Source organism: Hirundo rustica, chromosome Z (assembly GCF_015227805.2).
Source record: "Hirundo rustica isolate bHirRus1 chromosome Z, bHirRus1.pri.v3, whole genome shotgun sequence".
NCBI lineage: Eukaryota > Metazoa > Chordata > Aves > Passeriformes > Hirundinidae > Hirundo > Hirundo rustica.
Window position 1 is genome coordinate 74,684,836 of NC_053488.1, and position 21,651 is coordinate 74,706,486.

Sequence of the window (21,651 nt, forward strand, 5' to 3'; positions counted from 1 at the left end):
TAGCGTGTTTTCTAATGTTCATGATAAGGAGATTGTGATTTGGTGAAAAACATAAGAGCTTGAATTGAGGACAGGGAAATCAGCCAAAACTTGCAAGTAATTATCTCCAAATCCTTTTGTTTAATGGAGTTCTAACATTGTGCACAGGATACAAGGCAATAAATGAGATTTTGGGTTGCTTGGGGATTTTGTTGTTGTGGGACTTTTTGTGTTTGGTTTTGGGTTTTTTGGTTTTTGAAAATCAGCCTTTTACCTTCTTTCTCCATAAAGGAGAACATTGTATGGTAAATGTGAAAGTTCTAAGAGCACATAAGGCAAACATCTGTCTGGCTTCTAAAATTAAGTGAGGGAGACCTTTGTGGTTATTTGGCAGGCTGTTCTGATACCTTGTGGTCAAGTCTAAGCAAGAGAAGCGGGAGATGCAAATTGCCTAGATATTTTGGGTAGTTACACCTTGAAGTTCTGTCTTTGAGATTTGATGTTTGGAGTCTGCTCTGTGAAAAGCTCTATTCTGCTCTCACTTGTCATTTCATTACTGTTTTTCAGGAGTTTGTGGAGAATAGTAGGAAATCTATGAAAGAAGCTGGCCGAGGAGGTGGAGCTGAGGGCAGAGAGCTAAAACCAATGGTAGGTGCAGATGAGGAGGTGGCGATCCTCCAAGAGTTTCACTTTTACTTCTTCTCCCTTTTTGTCTTTACTGACTGCACTTCTTCAGGAGAAGTTTTTGTTCTCTGTATCACTCAAGATGTTCTGCTTTTTCTGTTTGTGAGCTTGCCTATCACCTGGATGGCAGAGTTTTTGTCACAGCTGAGACCATCTCCTGTAAAAGTAAGATGAAAGGAACTGTCTCATATGAAACAAATGCAATATCATTTCATTAGGAGTAGTGGTGCATGTCATGTGGTATATGCAGACAGCCCCAGTTGATGAATAGTCTAAAAATAAGATGGCTCTGAGATTCACTGGGCTCTTCTCAGCCCTGAGATGAAAAAATTTTGCTCATCTTACATTCACTGCAAAAGGCTGAAATGAAGAACGCTACTGCGTGCATCCATTCTTGCAAAGTAAGACCAGGTATTTAAAACCCTCCCCAAATTATCTTACACAGTGCCAAGGAATTGGATACAGTGATTCCTTTCAACCTGCTCAAATGACATTTCTCCCAATTGTTTGTTTTATTGCCAACTACTTATGTTGCTTGTCTCTTGTGTGCTCTTTCCATCTCACACTGTCAGATGCACAGACAGTGAACAATGCATCATTTATGCTTCTGCAGCCTCTTTTACTTATGGTGTGCCTATCAGGAAGGCACTGCATGTCTGAGTAGCCTGGAATAAGAACACTATACGTGATACAGATAACAGATAGGAGGATAAGTTTGGAAGGTGGAGAACAGAGGGCATATATTGGAGAGCCAGGCTGGGCAAGGTATGACTTGTCGTCGTACATTATGACTTTGTGAAATAGAATATTTTTCTATCATCACTTTCTCAGAGTGTTTGGGGTCTTACTCATTTCCGTACTCATGGGGATCATTTTTTAACCAAATGGAATCTAAATAAGTGTATGCTAACACAAGAATTTCTTTTTTCAACTATGTATGTGAAGCCATGTTGCATGAGCATTTTTTAACTAAGCTGGAATGGGTTCCTGCTATAGGCTGGATAGATGTGTAGCTTTGCGTGTTTTGCAATTTCTAGATTTGCTTAAGCCTAAATGCTGCTGTGTTTATACATATAAAAAACTAATTCTGTGCTCATTTATTGTTTTCTTCTGGGAGTAATTCTAGCTGGTCAAGCAGACACTAACATTGGGATTTTCAGAGTGAGCTAATTGCTATAAATGCGAATGTGCCATGAAATTATTGAGAACTGGGTGTACAAACTCTCTGGTCATATGTGCAAAAAATTCAGTTCAAAATTTTATGTTAAACTCTATTTCAAATAATTTGTTTACCTTAAGTGGTTTTCTACTTACACTGTTGTCAGAGCTGGCACAGACTGCTACTTACAGTTTTGTACTTGACAGCCTAAAGCTTGAATGTTAAAAAACTTTATTCACCCCCACCCCTTGTAAAACTGCAAACCAAGTACTTGCAAACCAAAGGTGGTCTTACTCTCAGAGGAAATTTGTTCCTAGGCTTTTAGCTTGGTACTGGCTGAAAGTCCTCACAGGATGGCTGGAGAAGGTGCTGAGCGCTTGAGGCTCAGCATGGAAGTCACCTGCTGAATTACTCCCGGTTCTGCTGCTTATGTGATTGTCTTGTTTGGAACTGTTTGGGCATTGTGGTTTTCCATTTTTGGGTATTCAGCTCTAGTTGATATGATTTTGAAATACTAGGATCTCACTTCCTGATGACAATGGGACACAGCAGTTAAATTTCTGATACCTTTCCCCAGTACTGATGGAAGGCCTCAGTTATATCTAGAATAGAATCATTCATAAGTCTATTATGTAACAGTAGTGCCCATAGTCCCAAAATTGCATGTCTGAAAATTAGATCAATATTACTTTTTTCTCTTCCTTTACAGAGTCTTTACTGGTTTGCTTCCCTTTTCTTGAACTGCAGATATTTCTTAGATATGATAATTATTTCTTAAAGTGAAATGCCCTAAGTGCAGTTGTATTTAAAGTAGATATTAGTAGCAGAGATGAGGAAACACTTTAGGAAGTTCTGTTCTTGTATCAGGGCACAACAAAAAGCCCCGCTTTTTCATGCTTCTTTCTTTATGGCTTCCAGTGCCCCCTTTGATTCAGTTTCTCCTTGTCCTTTGGCATCTGTCTAAGACTGTACTGTATGACTTTGTTTTCTAGGGCTCTGGAGCAAGTTCATCTTGAAACTAGCCAGCCATATTGGAACCCATTGACATTCCAAAACAGTATATATATACATATATAAATACATACATACATACATATATATGTGTGTGTATATATATATATGTATGTATGTATGTATAAAAATAAACAGCCAAAATCAGAAAAAAGGAACAGGGATTTAAAACTTTTTTTAACAATTATTTTTGTGAAACATGTACTCTTTTCATACGGGTGGCTTTTAAAAGCAGCTTTATCATTGTTCCATTTCTTAAATTATTTGTTCTGGTCATGGAAATGTTGATTCTTATCTGCTTGATATTTTAAAATCTGGAGGAAGTATCATTGTAACAATAATCTGAAATCATGACTGGGTTTAATGACAGATTTCCCATGACACTGCTAATCTGCTGAGAGTTTTACTTGCTTAATTTCTTTTAAATTTGCATTATATTCAGGACAGTGACATGTGCAGAAAACCTTAAAATCAAGAAAAGTCTCAAATTTATTTTTTCAAGAGGTGGTTTCAGCAAAAAATTCATTCAGTTTAATTGTGTTTGTAAGCAGTTATTTTACTTTGCAGCCCTGGCAGGGCACAGTTTTGTTTACCAGTATCAGATATCACAATAACCAACTCCTCAGGTATTTAGGTGTGTGGGAGCCCTTGCATCTCCTGTTAAAAAGAGCCTACAAAATGGGGACAGATAATTTTTATATGCAATTAACTTCCTGCTTACCCTACTTTTACCCCTCATACCCACTGCCCTCTATCCTCCCCTTGAGTTCAGTAGCCTCCTTCACACTTCAGCAGTGTTCCTTTGAAGGGTATGGATTCTCCATACAGGCAAGTGAAATAACAGATTGTTAAAGTTCAGTCTTAGCCATACTCATGATTAATTCATGACTAGATACAAAGATGCTGAGGATGGGAAGAGAAATGAATTGTACTGCTGTACATAAAAAAGTACTGTATACTTCATTTCATCTAATGAGAGAGCTCTGGAAGATAGAGGGGATCATTCCTTGCCTGTTGTTTGATCCATATTTGTACATACTGTAGTGGGTGGCTAAAGCCAGAAAGGGCAGAGAAACATTCCTTTGGAAGTGTAACTGCCAGGATAGTTATCTGAAGTTATTAAATAATTTCAAAAGAACATGCTTTTTTATTATTATTATTATTAGGTACATTAATATCTTTTCAGTCTGGAAGCTCACCAGATATGAATGCTAATATTCAATTATTCAGCATAGTGAAATGGTAAATGCTTAACTGTATTTGCTAAGAATTAATGATCTGTCTATGCTATATATTCCCTTTGTTAACATTTTTTTAAGAAAACTATTTTTGTTATTGTAAAGTTAATATTTCAGAGCAGAATTTTTTAACTTATTGCACTAAATGCAAGCTGTCTACAATTAATGATGCCTCAATGGTTCAATCGCTCCATTCCAGAAAATCTTATGGAAGAGTAAGGGTACAGAAACTTTATGATGGAATAGAGAGGTATATTTAGGTAAAGACATGCACAACTTGTGTAATTGAGGTTTAGTAAGTAAGCAGTTAACTGTGCTTCCTTTCAGACTATGAGACTTTTAAATTGCTGCTGAAGGTTTAAAAAATTATGTAGTATCATTTAGCTAACCTGTGCTCTTATCTTTTTGGCAATAGTAAAATGTTTCACTTTTGCTTCCAGAAGTCATTTGATAACTTAAATTTGTTATTTTTTTTTTCTGTAAGCCAGTTAAAACAATTTACACTTTTTATATCACAGATCCCAAACTATTTGAAAGGTACAAAAATAAAGACATTTAGAAAGGATAGCTGTTGGGGAGGCAAAGAGAATCATCCAGTCCTGGAAGCACTTACTCATTTAAGTGAACATATCTGTAACTCCACTAGCATCAGGAGGGTTCTCTGAGTATGGAAAATCTAACGTACGCACCTGTGTAAGTGGTGACTAGACTAGCGGTTCAGCCTAGGGATTCAAACTGGAGCATAGGTGAGGCCTCTCAGTGCAAGTTAGAGGTCAGACTTACCCAGAAGAAACACTGGAGCAGCCTTACTTTTGTGGAGAGGAGACATTCCTGCAGTACCAGTGTCTAAGACAGCAGTGGTTCTCAACGCTGATATTTTTGTAGATCAGAGTGGCTTAGCAACACAAAAAGTAAATCCTAGAAACTGGTTTTCAAGGCTAAAAGCCTTACCAAGTACCCAGTTTCTTCCAGAGAATCTAGTTTTCATCTTGTTTGGAGGTTATTGGAAGTGCTTAATTAAAGAAGCCTTGTATTCTGCTCATTTTGATAAAAAAATTTCTGCCATGACTGGTTCCATGAGTTTGTGTTCTCCACTCACTGGAAGTCATGAGTGGGAACTGTTCTCTGTAATTGCAACTAGGACTGCAGTTGGTAACAAATTTTGTATTTTTGTATGACTTGACTGTGGACCATTTTTATAGCAGTTTATCCCGTCTTAAAAATAAATTTGTTTATGTACATGGTGTTTAAAAGATACAGGCAACACTTTTCTATGGGTAGTTGTAATGTTTAAGTGAGAAATCTATATCATTACAGAGTTCTTAATAAAAACATGTGCACCATTCTTGAGTGTATATTCAGCATGCAGAGCTTTTTCAGTCCTGGCAAAAAGGCATTCCATTCACACACAGGCTTTTCAGTGGCTCTTTAAAGCTTTCCAATATCCTTTGAAGTTCATTTGCAACCAAACTACAAGCTGCCCTCTTCCAGCTCCATCTTGTGCACAGAGATAAGGAGAAGACAGTATTCTGAAAAGACAACTTTTCAGGACAAATTTAGACTGCTTTCCTTTCTTAGTGGGGATAGTGGAGTGGGAGGACATTTTGGCATGTAAATCCCATACATAAAGTTTGGAAGTACGGTTGCTGGAGTCTGCCAGCTGTGATGGATTAAATACTTTTTTTGAATGTTGGTTATTAAAAACAGTGTATGGCCTGCTTTGTGGGAAGCAAGTCTAGACTAAGTATAAAGTGATGCTGCACTTAGAATAACAATGCAGGAGGAGCAGACAAGACAGCTAAAACAGAGAAATCATCCCCTCAGAAAGTCCACTGAATTGAGTAGTGCTCAAAGACTGGAGATTTAGGCTGGATAATTTGGATTTAGAAACAATTGTTGGGATTACTGCTTCCCAGCATTTGGTTTCTGCATCATAGCCTCTGACCACTTAGATTTCAAACAGAAAAAAGCATACCATTCCTTAAATTGTTAATTTTTTTTCCACATTTTTTTTTCTGTTTGGAAATTGAACAGCACCATGTCATCTTTACTGCTTCTTCCAGCCCTGGAGAATGTTTTTTGTTTTTCTTTTGGATCTCATTTCATATTGCTCTCTCAGTAAAAGAGTTGCAAGTGCAGAGTGCCAGCTATCCTTTATCCCTTGATCTTACTGCATTCCATTTTACCTTCCCAAGGCAATGATTCAGAATGTCACCTAGACTGAATGAGAGGGAGCACAGATGCTAAGCTGAAGTTCTGAGATAGAATTTTGTTGTTGTTATTGGTTTGTTGTTGTTGTTGTTGGAGGTTTTGGTTTTGTTTGTTTGTTTGTTTGGGTTTTTTTTGGTTTGTTATTGGGGGTTTTTTCTTGGTTTGGTTTGGTTTGGGTTTTGTGGGGTTTGTTGTTGTTGTTGTTGTTGTTTTTGTCTGGTATTACTGCATCACTGAGGTTAGAAGTGCAGTCAGTCACTTCTAGAGTTTCACTGCTGCTCCACAGCTAGACTTAACACATAGGATGGCCAGCTTAGAATTGAATCTTCAGCTTTCCAGTAGCTCCCAGCTGCCAGAACCTGGACGGCTTCTAAACACAGCCTTAGATTGGCATAGTAAATGAAAGACTTTCTGCATTGGGCAAGTGTGTCCTACAAGGGAAAACTAACAGTGGAAAATGCAGTTAAATGTTGTGACGGGTTGACCATGGCTGTCACATACGCTGCTACTCTGTTGCTTGCTCAGTCCCTGCAGCAGGATTGGGAGAGAGCTGTGAAAGGACAAAAACATTGATCTAAGTGCAGTTCATTAAGCAAATAAGGGGGAAAAAATTGCAAAGGCAATCATTTACCAGCAGACCAATGCCCATCTAATCTCCAAGCAGCAGCTGCTTCGGAACTACACCCACCCTAGTTTGATTGTTACATTATATGGTGTGGAATATTTCTTCAGTCTGTTCAGGTTAGCTGCCCTGACTATGTGCTCTCTCATCCTTTTGCCCAACCCCAAATGACTGCTGGAGTTGTAGAGTGGAAAATAGAAAAGGCCTAGACCCTGTGCAAGCACTGCTCAGCAGCAGGTAAAGCTTTGTGTTAGCAACACTGTTTTGGTTGCAGATCTAAAACACAGCACCTTGCGGATTGCTGAATAGAAAATGAACTCCATCCAGCCTAACCCAGTACACAGGCCCACTTACCCAATAATTAATCCAAGACTTACTCCCTGCATTTCTGTACAGCATCTTCTCAGGGTGGTTACTTCTTTCTGAAAGGGCTTTTTTTGCAGCAGGCAATTAGCCTGCTCCACAGTGCTCCCTTTCATGGAGGGAGCAGGGGATGTTAGCTCTTACTCTTTCAGCACATAATGGGGATATAAAGCAAAAATGAGCCCTTTCTGTATCAGTGTTCTGGCAATTGAGCAGCCAGTGTTAGAGACTATATACTTAATGTGCCCTCAGGGCATGCACTTTAGTGGTTTGCTCTGAGTGGTTATGATGTGTTCTATGAATGTATGTTACAGAGTCAGAATAAAATGCATGTAGCAGACATATACTCATCACCATCTAGTGAGCATTTAGTTCAGAGTACCTATTACATGCTATATTGAATATGGCACAGTCATTTTAAGAAACAGTCTTAGATTTATAGGCAGATACCTAACAGCATTCCTGTTTTTTAAATCATGGCTTAGTCTGTGCAGATACCGTTTACTAAATCTAAATATCACTAGCCCATTGTTTCTTGAACAGCTTATGTCACATTATCAACACAGAAATTCTATTTCATCTTTGTGAAAAAAAAAAACAACAAAACATCCCTCATGTTTCCTAACACAAACCCCAACAGGCTTATTTGAAGCATTTCTTGCACTCAGCTTCTTTGTTGGGATGATGAAAGTTTATTCTAAATATTTCATTTTCAAATGCTCTTCCAACTATTTCATCTCTGCTGTTATTTCTGTCATGTAAGAAGATTATGGAGACTAGTAAATCTGTATTTATTGTGTTCCATAGCAAATACTGTTCTCAAGGTATTTTTTTCTTTTTTTATTTAAAGAGATGAGAGAAGAGATGAAACTCGTCTCTTTTGATGTGGGTTGTATGTAAAAAGCAAAATTTCTGGTCTGGAATGAGTCTTGCAATTTGATACAATCAAGCCAAAGCACCTCAGAGACCAGGATTTTGAAAATATTTCTAAGAAGAATTGGTAGCATGAATTGATCTGAAAATACCTATTTGGAGGCTAAACTATCTGGCATTCATTTGACAAACATCTGTTAAAATGGAACTAGCAGAAAACTAGCAAACACCTATCAGATTCTACTCCTCTGTCTCACTGAGGTCAAGTCATCATACTTTAATGTGATGAGCAGAATTTGGTGTTATAAGCGTTTGGTACTTTTCTGCAGAAGTATAGGACTCCCCTTAGAACTAAAGTTGCAAGAATTCAGAGTAAAAGTATCAGCTGACTTTAAGAGAATTTGCCTAATTTCAGTAAAGACAGCTATGGCTTCTCTCAGTATGTGATTTATAAGCAGATACCTAACAGCATTCCTGTTTTATGCTGGCAGCATAGGTGGCTGCCATTCCTCAAGTGCACCTCCTCTCTGGGTTGAGGGGCAATAGGGGCAGCTTATTTCAAAAAGGTTTGGTGAAATTATGAAACCCAGCAGAAGTTCTACACTGACTGGAGTTCCCACTATAATCATGTTTCTAAACTCTCAAATACAATCTCATGTGTCCTCCATGTTAGTATTAGTTGAGTCCCTCCCTGCTGCTCAGACTGAAACAGGAGAATATCTCTCATTTGAAAAACAGTACCATAGACAATTTCATAGTGTCTCCTAGGGGAGTGAGGGAAGAGAAAACAGAAAGGTGGTTTTATTTGTAGGCCAGAAAGCAGCTGCCAGAAGTTAGGTGGAGACATGGAGAGCAGATAGAAAATATTCCACAGGATCTTCACAGTATTTAAGAAAATTCACATTCTAATTCAGACATCTCACATCAACCTCTCCCATGTTCTACTTTGTTTTTACTCTGGAGCACTTCAGAGCACAATGAAGGTGGAATGCTATACCTATAGAAAAGAATTATTTCTGTATAATGAATTGTGTTACTGATAACAGAAACTACCCTAAGGAAAAAGGAAAATCTTCTGAGCAGATTTTAAAGGCTTGACAGTACTTGCATTGTCATAGTCCATTCAAGCTTCATCTGGAAATTAATTTTTCATCCTCCATTACTCATATTTCTAACAGGGCAATCAAACCCCTGGACTGGCTTAGTGATTTATATTGAATCAAGATAAACTAACAAGTGCTCCTTTTTCCAGTGGAATGCCACCTCCTTTGAGAATGGGAAAAGTAAATGTGACACTGTTTATTGTTGTCTTGAGAACCGAAACTATTTTATACTGCAAGCTGTGAATGCAGGAAGAGAAAAGAAATTAACAGTGCTGATCTAATCTTAGATTTTCTGTGTAAACTGACATTGTGCCAGGATACTGATGCAAAACTGTATTTTAGTCTAAGAAATGTATAGATTTTTTAATGTATCAAAATAAAGTTTTCCTTTTAAGTAAGAAAGAAATTTTTGTATCTTCCATGTGGTGTGTGTAAGCCATGCTCCTATTAGCAATACAATCTCATGTTCCTAAGAAGCAAGACAGATTTTTGCTGAAGTTTTATTTTGTTCTATGCCTGCTCTTTAGCTGAGTAGCTGCAGTAACAAGCTGCAGTAACGCCAGACATACTGTCCTGGTGCCAAGAAAAGCATTCTGATGCTAATATTTTCTGAAATGGGCTCATGAATGGGGTTTGGTAGAGCAAAGGCAGGATATTTTTTGCTGTCTTTCCTCTCACTGATCCTCACTGATCCTCTCTCTCACTGATCCACTCATGTCTGCTCCTCAGCTTTTCTCCAGAGTGTTGGAAACTGCCCCTTTAGGCTAACAGTTTCATCCATCACCACATTCCTCAGCCTCTCTGATAGGCTACAGGGTGTGCTGAAGGTCAGCCACATTCAGAAGCAGTTGGAAAGTTCTTCACTGTGAAAGGGGAGGTTGTGGTCACACATGCAGATGAGTCCTTTCTCATACCCAGGAAGCAGGACTCTAAGGGCTCATAAAGCCATCTGGAGTGTACTGGCTTATAAGATGCTTTGCCTTACCAGGACAGCTGTGGGGCAATGAACAGTAGGGTGGCATGAAGGAGATGTTGTTATGCATTATGAGCCATGCAACTTGCATATCCCAGCACAGCACCTCTTGTGGCACCATTTCCTTGTTCTTCAAGGACCTGTACACACTCCCCATTCTGCACAGCTGTTCTAACAGCTTGGATGTCTAAAGATGCATGGTGAGTAGAAACAATAACACATACACTCACAGAAGCACATACAGTCACAAAGATTCTTTCCCCTCTCCTCTAGGTCCCATAGGCACAGCATATGTCTTTTTGCTCCCATCTTTTTTACACTAATACACTAATGCACTAATAAGCCAAGATGAACCATGTCTTCTGCTTCTATTGTTCTTTACTGCAAACCACTTCAGCACTGCTATTTGCCTGAGATGGTTTACTTTATCTGGAAACTACCACTTCTGAAATGGAGACTGATGCTGTTGTGGCTAAACAGTCAATACCATCAGGAGGAAAAGAACTAGACAGCCCATCAGGCAGGACCTCTGCACACAGGCAGGGTCCATGCTGTGGACCCAAAGTGTTCTGCTGCCTGTCAGTGTTCTGCAGTTCCACTGAAGGTACATCCCCTTGGATCAGAGTGTCTGTCTCATGGTTTATTAACAGTGAAGCTGCATGGCTAGATTGGTTTAGTTGCATGGAGCAAAAAAGGCTCCAGAAATATCCTTCATCAGTAGAGGTGTTAGAGGCAGGAGGCATGAAACATACAGGTTGTATAAACCCTGTCTGGTTTCCACTGTATTTTGCCTGTGTCAGAACTGCAGAAGAGGAGCTTTTTAGCTTTCTTTACCCTCTCTAGCAATGAGGGACTGAAGCATTGTCTGCAGAGATCAGTTCTCTGAAACAAGAATTTCATGTCTTCCAGGAGAAAAAAAGAACAAACCCAAGCACCTAAAAGTGTGTTGCAGAAGGCTAGTGAGAGAGGCATATGCTGGGAGAACAGTATAGGACATGGGACTTAGAAGGAAAAATTCTTGTTACTGTGGTGGAGTGTGGAAGAAAACCATGTTCTCCTGCTGTTAGCAGGGAGCTGGAGACAGAGGTCCAGGAACTGCAGAAGAAGGATTTTTCCTTCCACCACACAGCAGACACACCACAAGACATTCTTCATGCAGTGGGCATGTACCTCTGACAACTTAGTCTTGGGACTCAGCCCCTGGCATTGGCAATTGCAGAACAGCACAGGCAGATGCCTTCTCAGATCCCCGCTGTCCCACTGGAGATGAAGGATGATGGAGATGAAGGACCCATCTCCTTGCTAGCAACACAGAACATGTCCTTGGCTGCTGAAGGAGCTGTCCTGCCATGTGTAGAGGATGGCCCCCTCTATATGCACCATTTAGTGTGCAGCAGACCAACTCCTCCTCTGAGCCAGGGAGCCTGGATCCTGTGCTGCTGGAGTCTGGCTTGGCTGCTTCCCTCCACCATGGGCCACTGACCCAGTTTTAGTCACTGGTACTTAGATGTTTAATGAAGATTAGCTAGTGCCCAGGGAGTGATTATTTAGAATTTCTAATTACTGTTTAAATTATGAATGTGTGAAATGGATGCAGCTTGCACTCCTGCACGCTGAAAACCTAAAAAGATTTTTTCTGACACCTACTGCCATAATCTTCATCTAGTTTTTATTCTTGTTTACCTTAGATACACTAAAAATAAAGTGGAAGAAAATTTACCACCAGAGCAGATTTTCTGAGACCCTTACCAGAGCAAAGCTAGAACTAAAGCCTAATACAGAAGCTATTGAATTGTTGTATCTCACTACCACAGCTGACAGTAATCAAGTGGGAGACAAATGACTGAACAGGTATTTCACACTGCAGTCCTCTGAAGAAGTCGCAGACCTGAACCCTGTGCCCTAGGGGGAAAAAAAATGTCTGCCACAGTCCCACAAATAGCGATGTCTCCTGGTTTTCATTACTTTTCTGATAGCTCTTACTTGTATTCTAGTTTTAAATATTAAGTCCTGAATACAAACCTTGGACAAAAAAGATTGGCTAGGCATTGGCAGTGCCAGATGGAGCAGGGTGGTCTGGCCACTTCTGGTTGCAGGACCTCCCGTCTTTGCTTCCAGGTTGGAGAGGGATTTGGACACCTGCTTGGGTCCAACACACTGCTGGTCCACCAAAAACCTCCTCTGTCACCTAGGATTTCTCACTTTCTGTTTCTGTGCCTCCCTTTCCTCAAAGATGGAAATGCCATAGAGGCTAAGTACATTAAAGATCAGTCACTACCCTGATACTGCAGGAGGATGGATGAATGTAATACAGGCAGGTAAGGCTATGTGTGAAATTGGGATCTAAAAATGCCTCTGCAGCTGCAAGAGGTAATGGGTGGAATTTTTATCCTATGGAAGAGAAATGATACAGACGTGAATACCTCAGACTAATTCCTCTTCTGATAGTTAAAAGATCTGAAAACTCAATCCTCCACTAGAAAATCCCCTCCAGTCCTTTAGTGAGTGGGTCTTGGTAATTCACTGTGCCTGCTTTTTGCAAGAAGAAAAATCTACTTTTTGGAAGGCGTGCTGGGTGTCTTTCAAATCTCTCTAAATTGCCCTGCCCCTAGTTACAACAAACCTAACTTTAGTACCTAATGTTGAACATTGCTGAAGGAAGTAAAGGGATTTCAAAGCATAAGTTTGCTGCCTGTTTGGAAAGGTTGGGTAGGAGGTCTGCAGAGGAATTCTTCCTTCTTACGGGCACAGAAACCGTACTGCCTCCAGGCAAGGAGCATCACAGCTTGCTTTTGAAAGCTGTGACAAGACAAGGACAAGAAAACCTCAGACTGGTATGTATTGCATTGCAGGTGAAGGCCAGCCTACCAGAAGAGCGTGTGAGGTTCATGCTGTTTTATGACACAGATGAGGCTTGACAGCTTTATAAAAATGTAATTTGCTCCCCCCCCCAAAAAACAGCATAAGCACTTGCAGGTCTGAATTTCCCAGAAGATAAACAGCTTGAAAACCTATTAAGCTTCTTAAAGAAATAATAAGGAATCAAAGCTTGAATGAAGAGTGTAGGAGAACTATACACAATCCTGAATTTCTGTTCACTTCATTGTGTTCATGGGCCAGGGCCCGGCACCTTTCTGTAATCACCATCTGAACTTACTTCAAGAATAGCACATAACAAGGCAAGTATAAAACACACATTGAGGTTTTGAGCCATGGGGGAAAACAAACTCTTGTTTGAAAAAAGCTAAATATTTGTATAGGGCCACAGACAGGGGTTGAGCTCCAGAAGGGCTCCAGCCCTGACATGGTGAAGGAAGCGGGGGAATGGAGGGCATGGACTGATGACCTGCCGAGCCAGAGGCATCAACTGAGGTAAGTCCCAGCAATGGCAAAAACTTGTTTGTTGTCCAGGCAGCTGTGGACCAGCCTTGTATTGCACCTTGTAGCTCTGCCCACCCCCACTGAGGTCCTGCAGATGTTTTCCAGCTAACCTTTCTGGTCCTTTCTGGAAGCATCAGGCTAGAAAAGCAGTAGGCAGGGAAAAGACAATGGAAAAGCTAATATGGAAAGGGCAATAAGTAGTAAATGAGGTACCAGAACTCTGGGATGGCAGTGGAGTGTTTCTTTACAGGGTAATTGTGCTTGCCTTTACCAATTACAAGTACTATAATGAACTGCTACTGGAAAGTGTAAAAAAAAAAAAAAAAAAAAAAAAAAAGTTTTGGCCAAAATTAAGCATTTATGTGGAGATACTTTGAAAAGTCATGGACACAAATGAGCTCTTGCCATCTGAGCATCACTGGATTCGCAGCAGAAGGAGCTTTTGAAGAGACCCTTCCTTGAGTGTCTTATTTTTGCAAACTCGTTGCTGCCTGTTCTTGTATTAAGAAAGTTAAGAAGGTCTGGTAAGAAATGATGCAGTACTGCAAGCCAGGACACAGAGCACTTTGGTATGATAGTAGTAACACACCAGGCACAGGGTACGGAGTATGATAACATGTGTCCTATGGTGTGCTTTTGCAGGTAAAAGCTATTAAAAATGATTAGCACTTCACACTGGAGTATCTACTCTTAGGGAAAAGAAGAGCAGCTGTCCCTGAGTCAAAGGGTTAATTTTTTTTTGTATCACAAAACCCAGACAAATACAAAATTTTTGTTTTTACTCTTCCAGATGAGTCCTGCCAACTCGTTCAGCCTAAGGGCACAGCTCAGTACAAGGCATAGGCAGCTTCATAAACCTAAACAGCAATAGCTTCATCTGCTATTCTGTTCCTCCCTTTGCAGTCATAATAATGAAATCCAGGGGGAATTAAAAGTATCCTGGCTGCAGAGCCCATCAGCCAACCATTGTAATGTGACTGAAATACAGAGCCACAGACTAGCAAGCACAATTACCTAGTAAGATCGGTGCTCCATCATAACCCCATTTTAAACAGGCTGCTGATAGAGTAATTTTGACACCAAAATAGCATCACAGGAAATGCATATTCACTGAAATTCATTGTGCCTTTTATTAAGCTACACTACAAAGAAGCCAGCAACTGATTTCCACTGGGGGCTGTCAGTAGGAGCAATTTCTCTGCTCAGACCGGTGCTGATGAGAAAATTTCCCATGTCCCTTTCCCCCCACACAGAACCAGAAGGGCATGGTTACATATGCCAGCTGTGAAGGTTTTAGGCTGCCTGCAGCTTCCCTCACAGATCTCAGCTGGGAGAAACACCACAGCTGCTCAGCAGCACACTGGCTCTGCCATATCCTCCATAACTAGCTCAGCTGAACACAGTATGTGTTGAGCCATATTTATTGCTGTGGGGCATTAGGCCTGTTCTTACCCCTATGCATGAAGATCAGGACACCGAACAGGCCATGCTCGACTGTTTGAGTGATCTCCTAGAGAATGGAGGCAGCTTGGGTGGCTGGATCTCACCAGTAGCTCAGAGAATGTAATTTAATGCCCTTTAATGCCCTGACAATGTACAACTGCTCGCCACAGCATGCATGGATGCACAGCATTCTCTGGGTTTGGAAGCTCCCCAGCAATGGTGCTCTCTCTCACAATCCCAACTAGAGCCTGAGTGTAGCTCTCTGAAAGGAAAAGGCAGCATTTTTTCTTCTAGTTTTCCTGTAAGAACAAACTGCTCTGTTTTATATCTAATCTAGATTTTTAACAAAGCAGCAAAGGGAAGTTCCATCTCCTTAGAGCCCACAACATGAAATTTTTCACCACAAAAATAATCCCATTGCAATGAAGTCTCTGTCTTCAAAGGCACCTCTTGGGCCAGCTCCAGCTCTGCAAAACACTGTTCTGAGATAAGATGTGGTGCTGCAGCCGGGTAGTATGGTTTCCAGTGACCCCTCCTGAGACCTGTTCTCTCAGTGTCCCCTCTGCCTTCTGAGCCTGTCCCAAGGGTAGGTTCACAGTGAGCCAGGATTACTGTGAGCTTTGCCAGCCTCCTACCTAAAGAACTGTTGCCAGCTTGATGACCTTCTGACAGATGCCAACCCTTTGTGCCCCTCCTCCTCCTCCTCCAAGGCAGGACTGACTTTTGTCAGCAATTGTCCCCCCGACAGCCTGTGGTTCATACACCTCGCATGATTTCCGTACTGGACACAGCCAGCCTATGGGTGCTGCCAGAAGTGTGAACAGATGAAAAGCTCACCTCCTGACTGGCCCAGCCTAGAGTCAGGAGATGGGGCGCAAAGTGCTGGCATTGACACTACCTGACCTCCCTCAGCTCATGTCCTTGCCTCCTCCTGCTGGTTTATCAGACTGCAACCCAAGGTAATGCACCAGAGGTTATTGCTCTCCAGGAGGTAGCAGAAAATTAGCGTTTGGGGCAAAGGTGATTGCTGCCTCTGAGTTTCAGTTATGGTAAGTGTAGGGCAGGGTTAGAACACACTTTCATGCTCCCCAGCTTCTTGAGCTTAAGGACAGTTATGGCTCATCAAGCCCAAAAACTGCTGTGGGGTTTGGGGTTTTTTCATTTTTTTTGTTTGTTTTTGTTTTCTTTTGGGTTTGGTTTGGTTTGGTTTTGTTGTTGTTTTGTTTTGTTTTCCTTCCTGCTGTGAATCTTTGTTTGCTGTGCAGCCAGAATTCATTGCAAGATCTGAGAAGTTAAAGGGTCAAATCTTTCATCCATTACTGCTCCCTGAAGTGGTCACGCAAATATTGTTGAAAGTTACATTTCTGCACTTCTGTGAAGGCAACATTGCCATCACAGAACTGCAGAAATGTGACTTTCAACCCTTTTATAACTCTCTTTTTTTCCTTAAGGATCACATCCCTGAATCATCTTTTTTGCCTCACCTCAATCACTGCAGTTCTGTTTTTTTCTATTCTTTGAAAACACAGTTGATCTTCATGCCACATACAAAACTCACCCTGTGCTGCTGTCCACATGTTCAGCTGCTTCCCTCCTACCTGTTTACCTTACACCCATTCTCTTCACTCACCCAAACATTGCCCAGCTGTGTCTCCACTCAGTTCTTTACTGTTCTCTGTGGTTTTCCAAAAACCAAGTCCTTGGCCCCAGCCTCAAGTTCCACAATCTACACCTCTCCCCTACTCAGACCTTCCCTTCATAATACTTCTCTCCTCTTCCAGCTCTCCTGAAACCTGAGGTGTCCCACAGTCATGGTTGTGCTCTGACTCTTGCTTTTGCCACCTGGGACAAAGTTCCCTATCTCTCCCCCTCTCTCTCTCTGTTCTTTTTCAAGCTAGATGTCAAATTTGAATGTCTCACAGTTTAAACATCCTCGAGGACAGAAAATAGAAGCTGTCTACATTCTGCAGCTCTGGCTTGCCCCAGTAACTTCAGTGAAGGTAGGCAAATGGACAACAGCTTCTGATCTCTGTCCTGCCTTTTGCAGGATCAGTCAATGGCCATGCAGTTCTGCTGCTGTTTTAAACTTTGATTCCCTTGCTTTGTCCCTAATGCTAGCAACAAGAAACACATGCGCTGCTACCTGCTTGCATGTGCACCCCACAGTTCCTCTGTCTGTGTAGGTGTAGTACTTGGTAGACCAGGAGTTTTACTCCAGCATAAAATGTTATGGTGGAATTTCAACTGCACTTGGCTCTGCCCCCTCACTTACTTGCACTACAAGCAGAGTGGAGAGCAAATATGCATAATCAAGTATTTTTAACCATGTCACCCTAAAATGATTTGAACAGGGATCCAAAGGACTTGTGCATGGTGTATTTTAATTCATTATTCAAGAAGCATTTAAGTTGCTAGTTGCAGGGTCCCTCGTCGGCACAGGCAATCCATAAATGCAATCTGTCTACATTTCACTCAGAGATAGAATAGATAGATTCCGATCTAAAAAACCCTAAAACTTTGCTTTAAAATGTGTTTTGTCTTGGGTCCACTTATAATTGAAACATTATGATTTATTTGGTGTGCTCACTTTGAGAAGTCATGAGGAAGTTAGGCATTCCACACTTACTCCAGTAACATGGGGAGACTGACATTGGTTTCTGCAGGATTTCACTGCACTTTTCAAAGGAAAATGAAGAGCACCCTAAAGTGACTAGTGCTTTCAGTTTATTTTAAAATTAAAATTTCCTGCAGTTAGTGACATTAGCAGAGCATAGTGCCACGTGTTGTTACCCGCTTGTCCTCCAAGAGGCCACAGCTGTCAGGTGGCACACCCCCATGACCCTGGGCACACAGACCAACATACATGCAGGCTCTTCTAATGGCAGGTGTACCCCTGCAGCCATCTCATGGTGTCCTCTTCTGCATGGACCCCAAGCATCCCCAGGTGGGTGAGAGCTGTGGAGCTCAGGGCCGAAGGTGTGCCTGCAGGATCAGGCACTGAGGAACATTGGAGCATGGTGGGGAGAGGAAGTGCAGCAATGAGTACTGCTGGTACCCAGGTCTGGGGTACTTGTGGGGATGTGGCAAAAGCCGTGAGACCACTCAAGCCACAGCAAAACCAGCAAAAATGATTGCACTCTGCCTTCTCTCTGCTCTTCAAACCTTTCATAAAGTACTTCAAACGTCCCCAACAACTTCAGTAAAACTCTACTTGCCTGAGCAAAACTGCAACTACTTCAAAAGAAGACATGCCCCCAGGAGGTTTCAGTAAAAAATGCTATTAATTATAAATGCTTGTCAGTGATCAGAAAGCCACCCACTTGACCAGCTGGCCAGCAAATGGCAGGCTTTTCAAGCCAGGCACGTCCAAATCACAGGAGCAGTAGTCACCTGTTCCTGTGAAGGAAGGTGTACACAGTGCACAGAGGCTTTCTTGAGCACCATGACAGTCTGATTTGCATTGCAGGTCTCTGGCAACAGTTACACCTTCTAGAGGAGCATGCTGTGGAGCTTCTTCACTGATCGGGGTGGCCGCCATGGGCATGGGAACTCTCCAGCTAGTTGCAGCATGGTTCATTCTCTCGCAGAAGGCAGGCAGATGTCACGGGGAAGTAGAATAGGACTGACTGCATCGTAGCTGGCTGTCCTAGAGAGGTAGTTGTTGGGCTGTCACCAGCTGCTTCTCAGGCTTTCATACCACCCACACTTCCCAAAAGGAGAGCCAGGATTGCTGTTGAAAGGAGTAAGATGAATGTGTCTTTACAAACAAACTGTGTGAATCTACTTGTAGACAGAGCCAGGGACTTTTAGATAAGGAAGTAATGGGAGAAACTATCAGTTTCAGAAAATGTTACTAGTTGACATGGACTGCTGCCCAGATAATGTCATGCTAAATTCCTGAACTGAGAGAAGAACAGGACTTAATAGAATATGAATATAATTCCATATACAAAAAATGGTTGTGTATTAAGGGGGGCATTTGGTAGGCAAATCTGGGAGTCTGTACCTTGCAAGTATTTCAGCCAATGGCCAATGGGGAAAGGAAGAGGGTGATGCAGCCAGGAAATTAGGGGAAAAAAAAGGAGGTTGCATCCTCCAAACATTTGAGAGACCCTATGGGGAAATGCTCCACGGCCTCTCCTTTTGTTCATGAATAAAGTAACACCACTCCTCTGCCTCCTTTCTGGACATAAACATCTGGTGATGTGAATTTTTCTGCACACTTTCCCTGCCACAGCCTCCAGCTCTGTTGTGCTCAGGCTACGGTCTCTACATGAACAAGAGTGTCCTTCTCTGCCACGTTTTCAGATGGCAGCACCCCTCTTCAGTGTTAGCTAGAGGGTAAAAATGCCAGGACTTGGACTACGTTTGGCACTACAGCAATCCTTTTAGGCACTGGATGACAGGCAGGTAACCCACCACTCTCCCTGAGACAGGCAGACTGGAGAAGACACAGTGCCATCCGCTGGGCATTTGCAGCCACCTGCCCAGAGCCCAGGCCACTTTCCTGCCAAAAGGCCGGGGTTTCATAAAAGTCGCCTTTTGGTGACTACGAGCTTTTTGTGGTAGACAACAGTGCGTACAGAGTGTATGCCTGACATGGGTGAGGAGGACAAGGCAGTCTGCAGTGCAAAAGCAGGATTAGAAAATGTTGAGTCCATTGAGGTGGCAGCAGCTAATTCTTGCTAAGAAACAGCTTTAGGGAGCCTTTTGTCCTCCATGCTGCACCTTGCCATCCACCAGCACTTAGTTGCTACATGAAGACAGGCATGGCAGCAGCACTGCCCCTGGCACAAGCAGCAGTGTGCCACGGGGACAAAAGCCTTTGCCTGCAATTTGATTTTGGAACCTTTTATAATGAAAGGGGAGGCAAGCTGGATGAAGAGTATTCCTTAAGCTTTAACAGCTGGGGAACTGCAACTGACTGTACAGCCTAGCAAAGTGCATACAGCCCTGGAAACCTCATTAACTATGCTCCTTCTCTTCCACACTGTAACTGGTCTTTCCACTGGAGTATGCCAGCACATCTCCCAGGAAGTGAGAGCTCATAATTTCTCCTCCCCACTTATACTCTCCACTAAAAAAAAACCTGGCAGCAGCAGAGCCTCTTTCGTAGGTGTGCTTGTTTTTATGCCATATGAAAAACCTCCCTTTTTCTGCTCTTTCTCTTGCTGCTGCCTCTGATCCTCCCCAGTTTATCTCCTCACTCTGCCTGTCTTCTTTCTGGTCCTGTCTGGCTGCAGTGCTTCTCAAAATCTGGTTTTAAAATATGAAGTGACTTTTGGACTGTGTGGTTCTGGACCAAGCCTTCATAGGCAGTGGCTGAGAAAATGTACTTATCCACTGTTTTTTTACGTGGTCAAAGCTGATTCCAATAGATACTTTGGCATGAGAGGAGCAACTTCAGAAAATGACAAAATGATGTGGTTCAAAGAACTCAGCCTTCATCTTCACAGAGGGATGGCTCCTGAGCAGTGTACTTTTTTCCCAAATAGTGGATCTTCTAATTCTTTCCAGCAACTCTCGTGAACTCCCTTGACTCTATTTTATTTGATTGATGTATAGGAGTGTATCACACTTATATTAATATATTCAGTGTTCTGAAGAATTCCCTGTCAGAGATGCGGAAGGAGAAGGAGGTGGGGCAGAGAATTAAATTCACAGTAATTAAGTGAAATTAAAGGCCAAATTCTAATCAGCTGGGTCCTTTTGAAACTTACCTCACCCAACAGAAATAGTCAGTATCAGGGGAACAAAATTCACAGCTGGTCTGCGTCCCAAAGATGGCACAAGCCTGGTGATGTATTTTAATATCAGCACCCCCTATCAAAGCTGCTGTAAAGCTGCACTCCAGCTGGGTGGCTGTTTTGTGTCTGCATGTGTGTCAAACGCCATCATTATAAAATTAAAATTTCCTTTCAACACTGAGGTGTTGGATTTTTTTTTTTTTTTTTTTTTTTTTTTTTTTTTTTTTTAATGTTTGTACTTTCTCTTTAGAACTTGGATTAGTGAGCTCTGTGATTAAGCAAAGACGTACACACAATACTTGGACATAGAATGCCTGGGGCTGGAAGGGACCTGAAAGAACCCGCGGCAGGACAACCTCGCAGGTGATCGCAGCGGTTGTAATCCCGGCTGGCCCCAGGGTGTGGGCACGGGCTGCCCGCTGCGGGCCAGCCCCGGCTGGAGCAGAGCCGCACAGCAGCGCCCTCGCCTCCCGCCCCCGCCCGCCTGGCCGCGGGCTCCGACCGATGGACGACGGACGGCGGCGGGAGCCTGCATCCTCCGGGGGAGAGGGCGACCAGCCTTCCTGACGCAGAATGTGGAACGTACCGGGGTTGCCTTAAATCAGGAAGTGTTTTGGTGTAAGATCCGTGTACACTTTCCGGGCCAATCAGCAAGAAAGGAAGCCTAATCTGTGGAACTGGGAGCGCCTAGCATCGCCTAGTTCAGGACATCCGGGGACTAAGGAGAGGAGGGGGGAGGATTTGAGGACGTAGTACCTCAGGATGTTGATGTATGTTTGTTGTATACATTGGTAGCTTGGCAATACACTCAAGGTCTGTGTATCCTATAGTTGAACTATGTGCATTATAATACTTCAAATCGCG

At 42.2% G+C, this 21,651-nt stretch overlaps 1 protein-coding gene across 4 annotated transcripts in view; it reads left to right on the top strand.

Moving 5' to 3' along the window:
• Positions 1-21,183, top strand: part of SLC44A1 (solute carrier family 44 member 1) — an 82,975-nt gene extending 61,792 nt beyond the window's left edge. Inside the window, exons 15-16 of one of the 4 annotated variants that reach the window (XM_040089873.2) lie at positions 547-627; positions 21,038-21,183. In XM_040089873.2, coding sequence (XP_039945807.1) covers positions 547-627; positions 21,038-21,049 — 93 coding nt within the window. In that variant the 3' untranslated portion in view covers positions 21,050-21,183. Of the gene's footprint in view, positions 1-546; positions 9,590-21,037 lie in introns of those variants that run through there. The other 3 variants (XM_040089870.2, XM_040089872.2, XM_040089869.2) reach the window with 3 other exon arrangements.
• Positions 21,184-21,651: the final 468 nt, after the last annotated feature.